Source organism: Anarhichas minor, unplaced genomic scaffold, assembly GCF_050575085.1.
Source record: "Anarhichas minor isolate MPS153535 unplaced genomic scaffold, ASM5057508v1 ptg000136l, whole genome shotgun sequence".
Classification (NCBI taxonomy): domain Eukaryota; kingdom Metazoa; phylum Chordata; class Actinopteri; order Perciformes; family Anarhichadidae; genus Anarhichas; species Anarhichas minor.
The window spans coordinates 5,501,443-5,515,321 of NW_027466582.1; the positions used below are offsets into that span (position 1 = coordinate 5,501,443).

The 13,879-nt window shown below is 41.4% G+C and overlaps 1 protein-coding gene across 1 annotated transcript in view; it reads right to left on the reverse strand.

Moving 5' to 3' along the window:
• The window catches only part of scml4 (Scm polycomb group protein like 4), a 15,126-nt gene continuing 1,247 nt past the window's right edge, over positions 1–13,879 (reverse strand). Inside the window, exons 3-9 of the mRNA XM_076084020.1 lie at positions 13,160–13,176; positions 10,138–10,414; positions 6,051–6,253; positions 5,366–5,495; positions 3,401–3,613; positions 1,913–2,058; positions 1–1,809 (exon numbers count right to left, since the gene is read on the reverse strand). Coding sequence (XP_075940135.1) covers positions 1,684–1,809; positions 1,913–2,058; positions 3,401–3,613; positions 5,366–5,495; positions 6,051–6,253; positions 10,138–10,414; positions 13,160–13,176 — 1,112 coding nt within the window. The 3' untranslated portion in view covers positions 1–1,683. The remainder of the gene's footprint in view (positions 1,810–1,912; positions 2,059–3,400; positions 3,614–5,365; positions 5,496–6,050; positions 6,254–10,137; positions 10,415–13,159; positions 13,177–13,879) is intronic.

Sequence of the window (13,879 nt, forward strand, 5' to 3'; positions counted from 1 at the left end):
TTGAACAAGAAAGTTTATTTTTTCTGGAAAAGGTGTTTTTTAAAAAACATACTGAAGAGAAAAGAAAGGTCATTAGGGAGTCGAAATTTATATAATATGGGTTACAAGTGTTAAGCGTCTTTGGGTACTTAGAAAAGCGGTATATACATTTAAAGTATTATTATTATTATTACAAGTCTGATCAGAGAAATTTGGAAATTTCTAGTTTTGGGAAACGGCTACTGTGCAACACATTACCCTCATTTCCTGCAAACCACTGAAATCAAGTTTATAGATTGGAAAATAAAATGTGAAGGTTTAATGCTTATAAAGCTCCCTCTGGCTCGAGAAAGTTATGAAATACATAATTCATACGTAGACATACATGCTGCTGTATTCACATAAGCGTTGCAGACGGATATTAAAAAATGTAAGCAAAACACATATAACACAGACGATTAAAGTGAGTAACAAGTAGGCCACTGTACAGTTAGAAAAAAAACATATTTAACCAAAAGTTGTACAAGTTTGTCATACACTGCATGTGACTGATCATTAATGTGTATACAAGTTGTTTGTACGAAACATGACAAAACTGTATTTGGCGGCTGCTGAAAATGTTGATATTAATGCTCAAGATATTTTTACTTAATGGTTTGTCACTTTGTACAGTTTAGAGATGAAATACTTCATTATCCTCTGACAGAGCTAAACATGACTCGGATGCATTTATATTCAAAATGACTGAAGAGCTATTGCATGAGAAGAATGTAAACTATCTGCCTGGAAGTCACACAGCCACAGTGGTGAAGTGTAGGAGGAGAGTGATTCAATTGTCACGTGTTTTGTTTGTAGTGGTTTCAGTGAGCACCAAGTTGTACTGTATGAGTTTGCTACAAGTTGCTTTCTCTCACAGCACTTCAATGTAACAGGATGTACACATCATAACGTGGTAAAAAACAATGTATATCTCTGTCTCCTTTCCATCCTGTCCTGATCAGCGCTGCATGATTATACGCACCTCTGATTGGTGCGACACTGTTGTACTGTGGTTTGTGGCAAAAAACAAATCATGTTAGCAAATCTCTTTGTTACACATCACTTGTCTGTAATGCAGTTTTTCATGTGTCTGTATTTCAACATAACTCAAATGTTTCAATACTTGCTTAAGAGTTTGAGAGATCGGTAACAAGTTAAAGCGTGTGTCTAGGAGTGATACCTGGGTCAACATTATCATCAATTTACAACAGAACTAACTAACAAAACTATTATTTCATAAATGGCAGCAGCATTGTGCCTTGACACAAAGACTTTAAGTTTAAGTATGATATCAAGGTAAAGCACCATACATGTTTGTTAAGCTCCCGGTCTCTGTAGGTCTTCAGAGGTGTTGGTACAGTGTCCATGATTAAGATTGAAGAGTGGACAGGTCACGTTTCACTAGACAGTAGCTGCCATCTTCGTGGAGTTGAACTATTTACAATCTAAAGCCATTTAGATACCCAGTAAACAATGATGAAAATGAAATAAGTGTTTCAGCTGCAAATAGTCCTAATATGTACAGTCAACATGTCCAATGTGTCAATAGAATCAGCATCCAAAGGCATTCATGATGTATTGCTGATGGCTGAAAATGTTTCAGAGAATCAGCAGTGATGCAGTTTCAGTGAGAGGCGATCAAGGGTTCGGCTCCTCTGCAGCAAATCACAACCGGTTCTGTTTAAGCCTGTCGATGTGGTAAGAGAGTTTAAGTGCAGGTCCCAGCTTCAGTCCCAGATACTTCATCATCATCTCACTTTTCAGCAAGAGCAGAGCGTCTCCGTCTATCTCCTGAAACAAATCACAGAGCCGTGTGACTAGCGCTCAGGCTGTTTGAGATCAAGATCAAGCTCTGTTGCAATAGATTTAGCAATAGATAGCAGTCTGGACTCACATGCTTCCTGAATGCATCAGCGTGGGGTCCCAGGGCTTGGGGGTCAGCGTCTTTGATGAACCAAACAACCTCCTCAACATTCCAGCTGGACGGGTCCTTACCAGCAGGACGCTTGCACTCTCCAGAGTCTGGCATTGGACTGTAAGCTAGGGATCCAATTAAGCAAACAAACAAATGAAGAAAACACTGACATTCCAACATGACAAAACATTAAGTCTGCAGCATTGAATTTCAACTTAAAGAAGTGTTAGACATTTTGGAAAAATACATTTGTTCGCTTTCTTGCTGAGAGTTAGATGAGAAGATCATTCTCTCATAGTTAAGTTACTCTCACCATTTAAGAATGAAGCTACAGCCTGGAGACAGTTAGCTTAGCTTAGCTTAGCATGAGGAGACAGCTAGCCTAGCTTAGCATGAGGAGACAGCTAGCCTGTCTTTGTCTAAAGGGAACAAAATGCACCTACCAGTATCTCTAAAACTAATTAGCACATTGTATCTTCCATGTTTAATTTGTATGAAAACTCAAGTGTAAAAAGGACAATTTTTGTGGAATGTCCAAAAAAAAGGTCAGAGTATGTAATGGACTTTGTTTTGTCTATAGCATAGCCCAGTCCCCTGTATTCCATGACATAGTACGCCATAACAAATGTCATGTTATAGTATGCCATGATTTATTTTAATAACAAAGTATGTCCCAAAAAATGTCAAAGTATATTATGCCATAAAAAAGTAATGAAATATCAAAATATAATTTAAAGTCATAATATAGTATGCCATAAAACATCATTAAAATGTCATACTATAGTACGTCAAAAAAGATGTCATAGTTTAGTGTGTCATGAACACATTTATAAACATATCATGGTGTAGTATGTTTAGATAAATGTCATAGTATAGTATGTCATATTAAAAGTCATAGTGTAGTATGCTCTTCACAATTCACTGAATAGTATAACATAAAGAGGTCATAGTATGTAAATGTCGTAAAACGTCATACAATGCAATAGTATAGAATGTACTAAAACAGTAAAAAAAAATCATAGGATAATATACGACACAAAATGGCATATCATGTCATAATGATATGTAATGTTATATAAGTAATGGTATGCTTCAAAATTTAATTTTGTTCATGGTCAATACAGAAGTCAAGTGTGCAGGTAATTATTAGGGGTTTCCCAGATTAAAGGTTCTGCACACCCACACAGGTGTTTTTAATTAACCTGACTGATTGGCTCCAGCTTTAGTCGGAAGAGGCTAAGATGGATATGCAAGTTATCCCGCTTTAACAGGTGCAACTAGAGAGAGAGAGAGAGAGAGATGTCAATCAAGCACTTTAGCACACTATATTGAAAGGAGCACCAATCAGGCAAATAAGTGAAAACACCTGTGCAGTTTGACAATGAGGGTACAGGACCTTTAAAGCTGTTTAAAAGATGTAAAAAAGCGAAATACACTTCTAAGCAAAATGCCACAGCAAAGCCTCACCAGTCCTGTTTGCATCCTGGAAGCCTCCTGGGCTCGATGCTTGTCTGCACAAGCCCATTGGGGTAGAGCAACTGCTGCCACGGTAGCCATAGGAGCGCTTTGGCGGGTACTGGGATGTCATGACATTGAAGGCAGAGTCGCTGGGGTCAATCGCGTAGCGCTTGGAGTCCACTGGTGGGTCGCATAAGAAGTCATCGGGCATTGACGTCTCCGCTGGAAGAGGAACGACAGGAAGTGGCATCACTCAAGCCAAGCCCATTTGGGAAATGTTGTCTTTTTAGCGAGGCAACGTCGGTCTGTTTATATCGACGTCAAGGATTTGAATATTTCTATCGGACCAATATAGCATCTGCAGCCCTATGTACATTAAACAGCAGTCACATCTTTCATGTCCTTTAATTACTGAGTAAAATAAACACAGTGTCAAAGCCCCATTCAGCCTGTAACCGTACGGATGTGAAACTGCTGAAAGGTCAGTAATTCCTCTGATTGTGGTCCCTTTTGAGCCCCTTTTGAACGTTTCTCAGCTCGTCAATAATGTAGATGCCTGCTGGTTATGCCAGGGCTGGGCGGTTATGGATTCCCGCCTGATGACAGATTTAGAAGATGGAAATAGTCCACGGAGATGATTGTGAATGGCCTCTACTTTGTGCTCACACAAAGGTCAAACGTATTTTATTGTATTCTGAAAAATCAATTATGTGATAAGATCTGCGCATGTGAGTTTGGAGGAAAATACTTTGGCACACACACACATTGCAGAACTGCCCTCATATCCTACAGTACAAGCTTAATGTGTTAACACTTGAGATACAGAAGTATTCAATTGTCAATTGTTTTATATAAACACTATCTCTATCCTTATACATTAGGTTTTTTATATCTTTACAACCTCAAATATTCTTAAATAAACCATGTAAAAATCATAAAAGACGACAAAATAATGTATTTGAAAGGAAGTTTACACTGCTTAGAAGGTATGCTAAAACATATCCCTACAATACAGGGAGTATTTTTGAAATGCTTCTCCATTTCACAAGAGAAATGATTTACATATCTGTTTGGATGGCACCACGGGGAGCACACTGGTGTGTAATGTGTGTGTGTGTGTGTGTATGTGTGTGCACTTCACTTTTGAATGTCTACAGTCTGACATCAAGCGCTTTTCATGATTTGCAAGAACAAAGAGCAAACCGCTGGTCCTTGACACATGAGATTCCCATTCCCACCTCAAATACACTAAAGGCAATCTTTAAATATTTGCTTATTCAGAGCAGGACAGACGGAGGGGAGAGAAAGAGAGAGAAAAAAAATGAAAGAGAGACAGAAAGATTGGCTGTGTGAAACATATTTTCTTTTGTGGAAAAAGGCTGATTTTCTCCAGAGCCAAAGAAAGAAAAGGAAAGCTAGACGAGAAGATTGAAAAGGAATGAGAAATAACATGTTTGGGTTAAGCGTGAAGGCGCGTATTTCTCATTTTAGGGCATGTAAACACACTCACCCATAGACACTGATTCAACATGCAAAAGTAATACAAAGTATTACATACAAAGTAATGTTTTACATCTAAAAGCATATCTCGACACAGAGAACACACATCTGTGTATTTTAGAGAGCAAACAGCAAAGGCACCACGCTGACAAGTGTGTATTTTAGAACTGAATTTAAGTCACAGTCGGAGCGGGGTATAGCCAACCGATGGAAAAGATGAGAAAGAGGAAGGGAGGGCGCATTTCAAACCACAACGTCACACACAAAGTGTAAAAATGTTAGGATCCGCTTCCTCATACTGAATGGCTCCAGGTCTCAAGGCTTTAAAAATAACTCATTGGACCTTGTAAATAGAAAGAACAAAAACCTTGCTTCTCTAATTCTCACTCTGCACAGACCCGTTATCATTCAACAGCACGTTACTGGATAGACAAGCTTGTAAAGGTTAAGATAGGAGTCTGTGTGTGGTGCTACCTGTTAGGACTTGTGGTGTGGCAGAGTGGGGGACAATAGCAGCATCCTGTGGGATGGAGCCCATCTCGGGTCCTGGTGTGCTGCTGGGAGGAGAGTTAGCTAGTGGGGACATCACCATCCTGGGCTTCAGCTGCACACACACACACACACACACAGGCACACAAACACACACACGTAAACAAATCAATGAGGTCTCTATAGTGTATTCTCATTACACATGACTCATGTCGTGCCCTTTCCCTCCCCATGATTAATGTCTATTTCAACACTGTAGGATAAGTGAAGGCAAAATGTCAAAAAAAGAATCTAGAGAAATACTGCTAAAACTACCATTAACAATACCAGTACCATTATCAATACCAATATTAATGACAAAAGTACATACTAAACTTTATACAGGTGACAGTGTCAATGGCAGCAATTATTAGAAGTACTTAGTTGAGTTTCTGACCACTAGCGGCACTATGGAGCAGTGTTTTGATGAGCGGGTTCCTCATTTGTTTATTTCCTGTTCTACTAGCATGTATGTGACGTTTGTGGTATCATGACAACAAACCTAGCAAAGCACCAGCTAAAGGCACGGAAGAAGAGGCCTGCTTTCTATTTTAAAATAAAACGCAACAAGTTATCTTTAAAATGTAGCACCGTGTGTGTGTTACTACAGTTAAAAGGATGAGTGACTGACCTTAAAGCCAGGTTTCCTGCCTCTCTTCTTCGGGACCTTGAGAGGCGACACAGGCTCAACGTAGTGACTCTGGAACTCCAGCTTACGGATAGGAGGCCGTCCTCTCTTCCTGCCAGGCACCTTACCCTGGGGCCCCGCTGTGAACTGGGGGCCGAGAGCGGGAGTCTGCATCTCTGAGCCGACAGACAAGGTACTCATCAGACCTGAGGGAGACAGAGAGATTAGTCAAGGTAATTTCAAAGCAACAGGAAGTGGCAGCTTAAAACTGCACGCACCGCTGCCTCAGCTCCGAACTGAAGAGGAAACTTGTCATGTACATGTGAGACTAGCCCCTGCACACACACAAACACACACACATACACATAAACTATAGGAAATAGTAGAAACAAAGCCACATACAGCTTTGTACTCATCACACCCCTCCCCCTCTCCAACTGCAAAGAGTGCAATAAATATCATTACTGCACAGAGAGACAAAAACACACACATACGCACACTCACACGCAGAGGAAGTGAAAGCAAAGCACATAAACCTACAACACCCACATGATCAAACAAGCAATCAAAGTGCACATTCTCTCACGCACACACACACGCAGCAGTGTATCAAGTGTTTGTCTCTGTTCCACATGGCCATGACTTTCACAATACATCCCTTTCTCCATCATTTCATTCATGCAACACAATCGCTTACCTGAAATGGCCTTTGAATCTGAAGCTAAGGTGCTCTGTGCTGATTGCGCTTTTTACGGAGGCTGATACTAATTAGTAGTAATTAGCTGCCATGCTGTCGTACACCAATTCATATTTCATATCCGAGAGCTTGAATGATGTGATACAGAACTGGCTTGAATTCAGTGCAGCGAGACTGGCAACCATTAGAGAACAAAATCCTCTTTTTGGGGGGGATGACAAGGAATGTGTCATTGCAAGAGGAGGAAAAACAGGAACAGAGACAGCATGTGAATATGCATGATGCCTCTCAGACCAAATCAGGAAAAAATAAAATCTTCAAAATTAGCACAAAATGATTATTCTGAGGGTTTGCCTACCATGCACTCAGCCGTCTGGTATTCACTGTCTGCGTGATGCTCCGCTCCAGCAGCAGGTCTCTGAATAATCCCCTGATGGCTCTCCGACAGCCTGCCTCAACTGTTCTCTGCCGCCACACACTGTCAAGACGCCGGCAACCCTCTCTCGCTCACTCTCTCTCTCGCTCTGTTCTCAATCCCCAACCATCTTCCTCCAAAACAACCCCCTCCTCCCCTTCTCCCCTTCCCTTCTACCCTAACCCCCTTCCTCTGTGTCCCCTTTCAGTCGTCATAGCAACACGCCTCTAACATCCCGCGGCAGCCGGCAGACGTGCTGAGCTCAAAACGATGTCTGTGTGTCTGTGTGTGTGGGGGGGGGGGGGGGGGGCTGTAATGTAATTACAGTTGCCACAGCTCAGGGTTTTTCTTTTCCGTCTTCAAAAAAAGCTTAGAGCCAGTGACAAGGGATTCACGCTGTGCAATGTTTTGTGCTACAAGCGCTCGGGTTACAAACTGTAATCCGTCCTCAAATTGTCTCTGAAGAAATTCAAATTTCTGCACAGGAAACAATGTAGCCTACACATTTTTTTTTTTAAATCCTAATGAATTAAATCTTTTAATGACTCTTACATTGCTTGAACTTTTCTTATACAGTCTTGACTTCCAGGTGAAGAGATCATTCTCTCAGTAAACATCAAAAGGCTCTCGCAGAAGCCCTTCAGGATTACTCTGCTGCTTTTGTTTGTGATGAAAGATCATAATGCTCTCAAAGCTCACAGCCTTCCTTTTATTTATAGACTTCCTCTGCCTTTGTGTCTTAGTGGCATGTACGATGCTTTTCTTTTTATCTATAATAAACAATCGACACATGGACAGAAAAACGACCAGCCAAAGGCACGTTTTATACCCACTGAGGTGCAGGTATTAAAAGAAAAAGCAGGCTCCAGAGAGCCTATTTGCTCTGACTGTCTACAAGTCTGGAGTACAACTCAGGTGTTTCCCCTTCAACACAACGTATCGATTAGCTACGCTCAAGCTGCTACGCCGATTCCCGTTCGCGGTCAGAGAAGCCACGCTGGTGGGTTTTTAATGCTCAATGAAAATCAGGTTAACCTTCCACAGGGAGGATCAAACGCCGGCTTGGCCTCGCTCGCTCGCAAGCGGAGCCGCTGCTGGCGTGTAAAAAGACGTGTCAGGAGCCTGCTGTAAAGGGGCCGCTCACGAGCTGTGTTAACACTGAACGTGACAGGCCAGACAAATTGCAGTATTTCATTACTTGAAGCACATGATAATAAAAAAAGGGGAAAATAAACAGCAAGGTCAGGACAATAGGGCTGTGATAGTGCTGGAACACAGTGACCATGATGGGAGGAGGCCCATGTGTGTGTGTGTGTGTGTGTGTGTGTGCGCGTGTGAAGGAAGGGACCCATAAATCATATAAGTAATTACACAGGAAGATTAATCCTGATGTCCCTCCTCAATCAGTCGTGTCTCATTACAGCGCATCACATTACAGACAGAGACAGACGGAGAGAGAACAGATAATCATCTTTTACTTTAAAAGAATTGGATATGAGGAGGAGGGGGGGGGGGGGGAGGGGGGGTGCCCATTAACACTGGCTGACAATATGAGGCAGCAACACCAATTTTTGCAGGCGAGGGGAAAGATTTGCACCGCTGCATCCAAACGCGGATACATTTGGGACCGCAGCCTCATTTGCTTACGGCTAATTAAGCAATTAAGAGACCGGTGAACCCCTACGCCCAATTTAATTTTCCGACTAAGGGATATTGTCTCCTTTTTTTTTTTGAATGTCAGAGGACGGCATTGGAAAGCTGTTGGAGCCGACCGTTATGGCCGCAGTAATGCAGCAATGATCAGCAATGATTAACATAATGTAATCACCAGCTTCAGGGGACAGAGATTTGTATCTGTTTTCACTTATGCAGAGGGGAAACTGCAATGAAGTGAATTATGCTAATGCTTCACTAACCTGCACACCTACACGGATATAAACAAACAGTCTAAACACTGTCACACACAGACACACACACACCAAAATGCATGCATAGAATAATTGCATTTTAACTATAAACTAGCCTATATACCCTCGCCTGGTTGTTTGGAATAGATTAGTGTGTGTGTGTGTGTGTGTGTGTGTGTGTGTGTGTGTGTGTGCTCTCTCTAATCAATGTAACAAACCCCTTGAATTTATTTACAGCTCAGACAGGGTGTCGCCATGGTAACAGACGGTGAAATCGGATCCTGCACCAAAGTCATGTGATAAAGTGGGAATAAATAAATGCATAAACAACAATGTGTGTATTAAATAAGGTACCCAAACACACATGCACGCGCACACACACACACACACACACACACACACTGCCCCTCCTTATCTCCACTGAGCTCCTTCATAACATAACACTCTCCAGAAGAAAGGGAAGGTGGAGAGTATTGCACTTTTCATCAGCTTTTGGTGGGAGGGGGATGAGAGAATTTAATAAATCATATCCAGAAATATTTAAATGCCCTCTTTGCACACGCGCGCATACACACACACACACACACACACACACACACACACACACACACACACACACACACGTCTGGACTGCACACGTCTGAAAACGACTCCTTGAGTGGCTCTATTTCTATTTAATGATGTTCAACAGTGGTGGAAAGTAACTTAGTACATTTAGTCAGGTATATCTGTACTATTTACTCCACTGCATTTTTCAGCTGTAGTTACAGATTTGTATTTCATATACAACATATAAGAATACCTTACAAATATGAGGCATTGTTTTTAATAAAAATCCAAATTCAACACACTTGCATTAATAATAACGATCCAGCCATAAAATAAAGAATGTGACATTTGGCCACCATAATGAGTATGTTTTACTAATAACTCTTACATACCTCTAGCTTAGATATATTTAAAGTAGTATTTTTATTGTTTTATATTTCTTACACCTCTATCCAGCAGTCTGGCAAAATCACCTCTTCAAAATAAAGTGCTGAGAATCCCTTTATAAGAACCAACTCTTACTTTGAGCACAGGTGTCGGGGCCCCGGCTCCTCAGCCTCCGCCCAACTGGCTCTGGCTCCGCCTCCAAGTCCACCAGCTGCCAGCAGCCCCGCCCACGGTTGTCACGTCGATCCAAGCGCAGACGAAGGCGTACACCCTTGCTGAGGACGCCAGGCAGCCAGGCCACAGGACTAGGAGGAGGAGGGGCCAGTTCCAGGTAGGTGTCAGGGTTGAAATCCCGCCTGCCTCGCAGCCTCATGCCCTCGCAGCCCGCCAGGGGAAGGTGAGATACATCACACTGGAGAAAGAGATAAAACTGTCAAAAACAACAATATGCATCAAACGTGGGAAAGGTCCGTAGGCCGACTGTCAAATGTGAATGTATTCACAGTTCATATTCTATCAATCTAAAATTCTACTAATCACCCTTTGCTCATGAAAATGTGCTTCAATATTCCACTTCTGAGAACCTGTCGTCGATAATTTAATTTCAGACCTTTCAATCCACAACAATGAGAGTTGAAAAGGCAAACAGTTGGCAGCCTGAAGGAAAGATGGAGATGGAAGTGAAGAGTCAGGGGGAGAGAAAAGAGCGTTAAAGGAGAAAAAAAGAAACTGGGGGGGGGGGGATGTGTAATTATACCGGTGTCAAGAGTCCAGAGGTCAAAGAAATAAACTGGTGGCTAATGGGAGAATATGACTTTGATAATGACAAAAGTATTGGGGACAATGTGTCTATTGTGGTGTAAAGTGGATGCAATTTGGCCTCCGGGGTGCTGGATTTACTGATTAACGTTAACTGTCAGTCTCCTCTGTATTGGATGGAACAAAGGCAGGGGAAGAGCAGTAAGAGGAAAGCTGTGAGAGTTTTGAAAGCTGATGGAAACGTTCACATTATTACCCATTACCCTACACTCTGCAAGCAGATCTTATTTTCTTTGGGGGCTGTTAGTCCTGCAGTATTTAAAGCTGGAGAGGATACCCACAGGGCTCTATTTACCACCATCAGGCTAAGCACATTTAATGTGTGCAACTGTATAGCCTTTCTTGCCTACTTAGAGGTAAGATTTTGGGTTGCCCCATTAGACAACATGACTTCTAAAGCATTCTGTCTCATCGCAAAAATTAGGTATATAAAGAGCACAGTATATATATATATATATATATATATATATATATATAGTTTAAATGCTAACATCAGCATGCTAACACGCTCACAATGACAATGCTAACATGCTGAAAAGGGCAAAATATTCCAACAGTTTCTTTATCATATCAACAAAGCCCCGACACCAAAAATCTCTCCATCCATTGTAAGTTTAAATTAATAAAAATCAAAGGAGAAATATGAGAAAAGGACGTGCAGTGGAAAACAAAAGAACAGATAAAACGTTCTTCAGGGCTAAACTGTCAGCTTCGATCAGGTCGGAGATGAAAAAACTCTGCCCTCAACCCCAATATTTCATATTTGCCAAATAAAAATCTGAAACATCAAACAGTCATCCTAAAAAACATGAAAGAAGATGGTTCTTCTCACACACACACACACACACACACACACAGCTGCTATCTGGAGCACCGTGAAACAACCGAAATGAAAATAGTTAGGTTTGACGAAACAGAGTGCAACACACGCACGCGCACACACACACACACACACACACACACACACACACACACACACACACACACAAACACAAACACACACACACAGGGGAATGCTTGTTTCTATCTAAAGGCTCTGAGTCCAATGAGAGCAGAACACTACTTTATCTTGCCACGCTGCCAAAACACTTGTGGCTTGGAGCTCCGCCAGGAGTGTAGCTGTTGGAGAGATTTCCTTAACAAAATCAAAAATGAACGGACACACACACACACACACACACACAGAGCTGCTGATCATTCCCATAAGCTGTGGAATACACAAGCAGTGATGGAGAAAATGCCTGAAAGGGATTGAGAGAAACTCAGTCGGGAATGACCTACATATTTCTAAGGTACAGGTCTTAGTGGGCTTTAGGCTCAGCAACAAAGTGAATATTCTTTTGCAAAGTGCAAAAGCCAATGACAATAACATCTGATTTGTAAATTGAATAAATTTACTGACGATTTCCAGGTCTACGTTTTTATTTGTCTACAAGCTGATAAAGAGCCTCATTTGAATCAGAATGTGGAATAAACAAGTCAAAAGTGCACATTCTCAAATCTAGCATCCACAATGTGATTATTTTGCCAATTAAGTCCTGATATGATCATAGTGTACAGTTGTTAAATAAATCATTAATAAGCTTCAATTTGTGTTTTGTCCGATCTTCAGTTCAAAACCCAAAGATATTAAATTCATAAACACAGCTGACTGAAAAAAAACAACAACAAATGCTTCCATTTTAAGAAGCTGCAGGCAGTGGATTTATGGATTTTTTTGTGTTAAAAAACACTGAATGAAATTGCAGTCAGATAACTGGAGACGAAATGCCACCTCCTGTCCGCCAATCAATGCCGTACTCTTTGAACAATTTATTTGGGGAGGTGAAAAAGCGGAATTCTGGGCACACAATACCTGCAGAAAATCAACCAGCTTCTACTCACGCAGCTGTTTATGAGAGTGTATCTGCTTTCTCCTTGTGAACACTGACCTTCTGCACAATGCTATGAATGTGTGTTAGGTGTGAAAGCCTCGCTTAGATTCAACCAGTCACTGTGAAAGGACCAATAATGGTGCCACCCAATATATTTCCCTCTGCAATTCAGTGCTGACCGTCTTTTCTTTATTAAAAAAGCTCTCTCCAACACTGCCTTGCAAAGAGGAACAAAGGCTCAAAACTAAACTGTGCGACATCTGTAAGCTTCTCTGCAATTGTGTTTTGCAACAGTCTACAGAAATGCATTAGAAATAAGCAATTAAGTCAGTAGATTCAGTTAGACCCCACAGCTGCAGCCGTGTGCGGCACAATCTGAAACAAAAACACAGCACAGAGTGGACTTGTAGCTGAAAAGATGGATTACAATCTTCCGTGATATAACTTTAATCTCATGCCTCCACCCAGTATTTCTTCATACCTGGAAATGTGACAACAATGGATCACAAAAAAAAAAGAAATCACACCCACGCCCAATGCATGATGTCTGCGTGCACTACTTATTTGTGTGTGAATGAAGTCCTTCTGCAAAGTCCAATCATTTATTAAACTTATATTTTTTAGATACACTGGCCAGGCTTCAAACCCCAAAACAAAGCACACGTTCCTGCTGAGAAGAAATAAGAGCTGCTGCAGTCTTCTTTACTATTTGCATACATGGCACGCAAACTAACCCTGCATGTTTGCATTGAGGCTTCAAGCTAATAATGTCTGGTTTGAGGGAGGGGGGGTCAACGGTTAACTGTCTGGATCATACAATGTGAGCACTAAAAAAAACTTGTATGCATAACCTACTTCAGGCAAATGGGAATTTATCAAAGGCGTGCAGCACTGGAATTAACTTTTTGGGTGTGTCATGAGAAAGTAATGAATGTGGGCATGATGACAAGGAAAACAAAAGATCCCTAACAATATCACATAGGCCTATAAGTGCATGTCAAATCAAAGACGAGTTCAGTATTTTATCATTTCTAATAGAAATCTCTGTATTAGGTTTGAAGTGTGAAGTAGCATCATGACATTAGCAGGCAGCAGATTGCATCTCTATATTTATCTCTACAGACTTCTGCAGGGACTGAGGTGAGTTTGGGGTGACCTTGTTGTCGGTTAGACTTCTACACTGC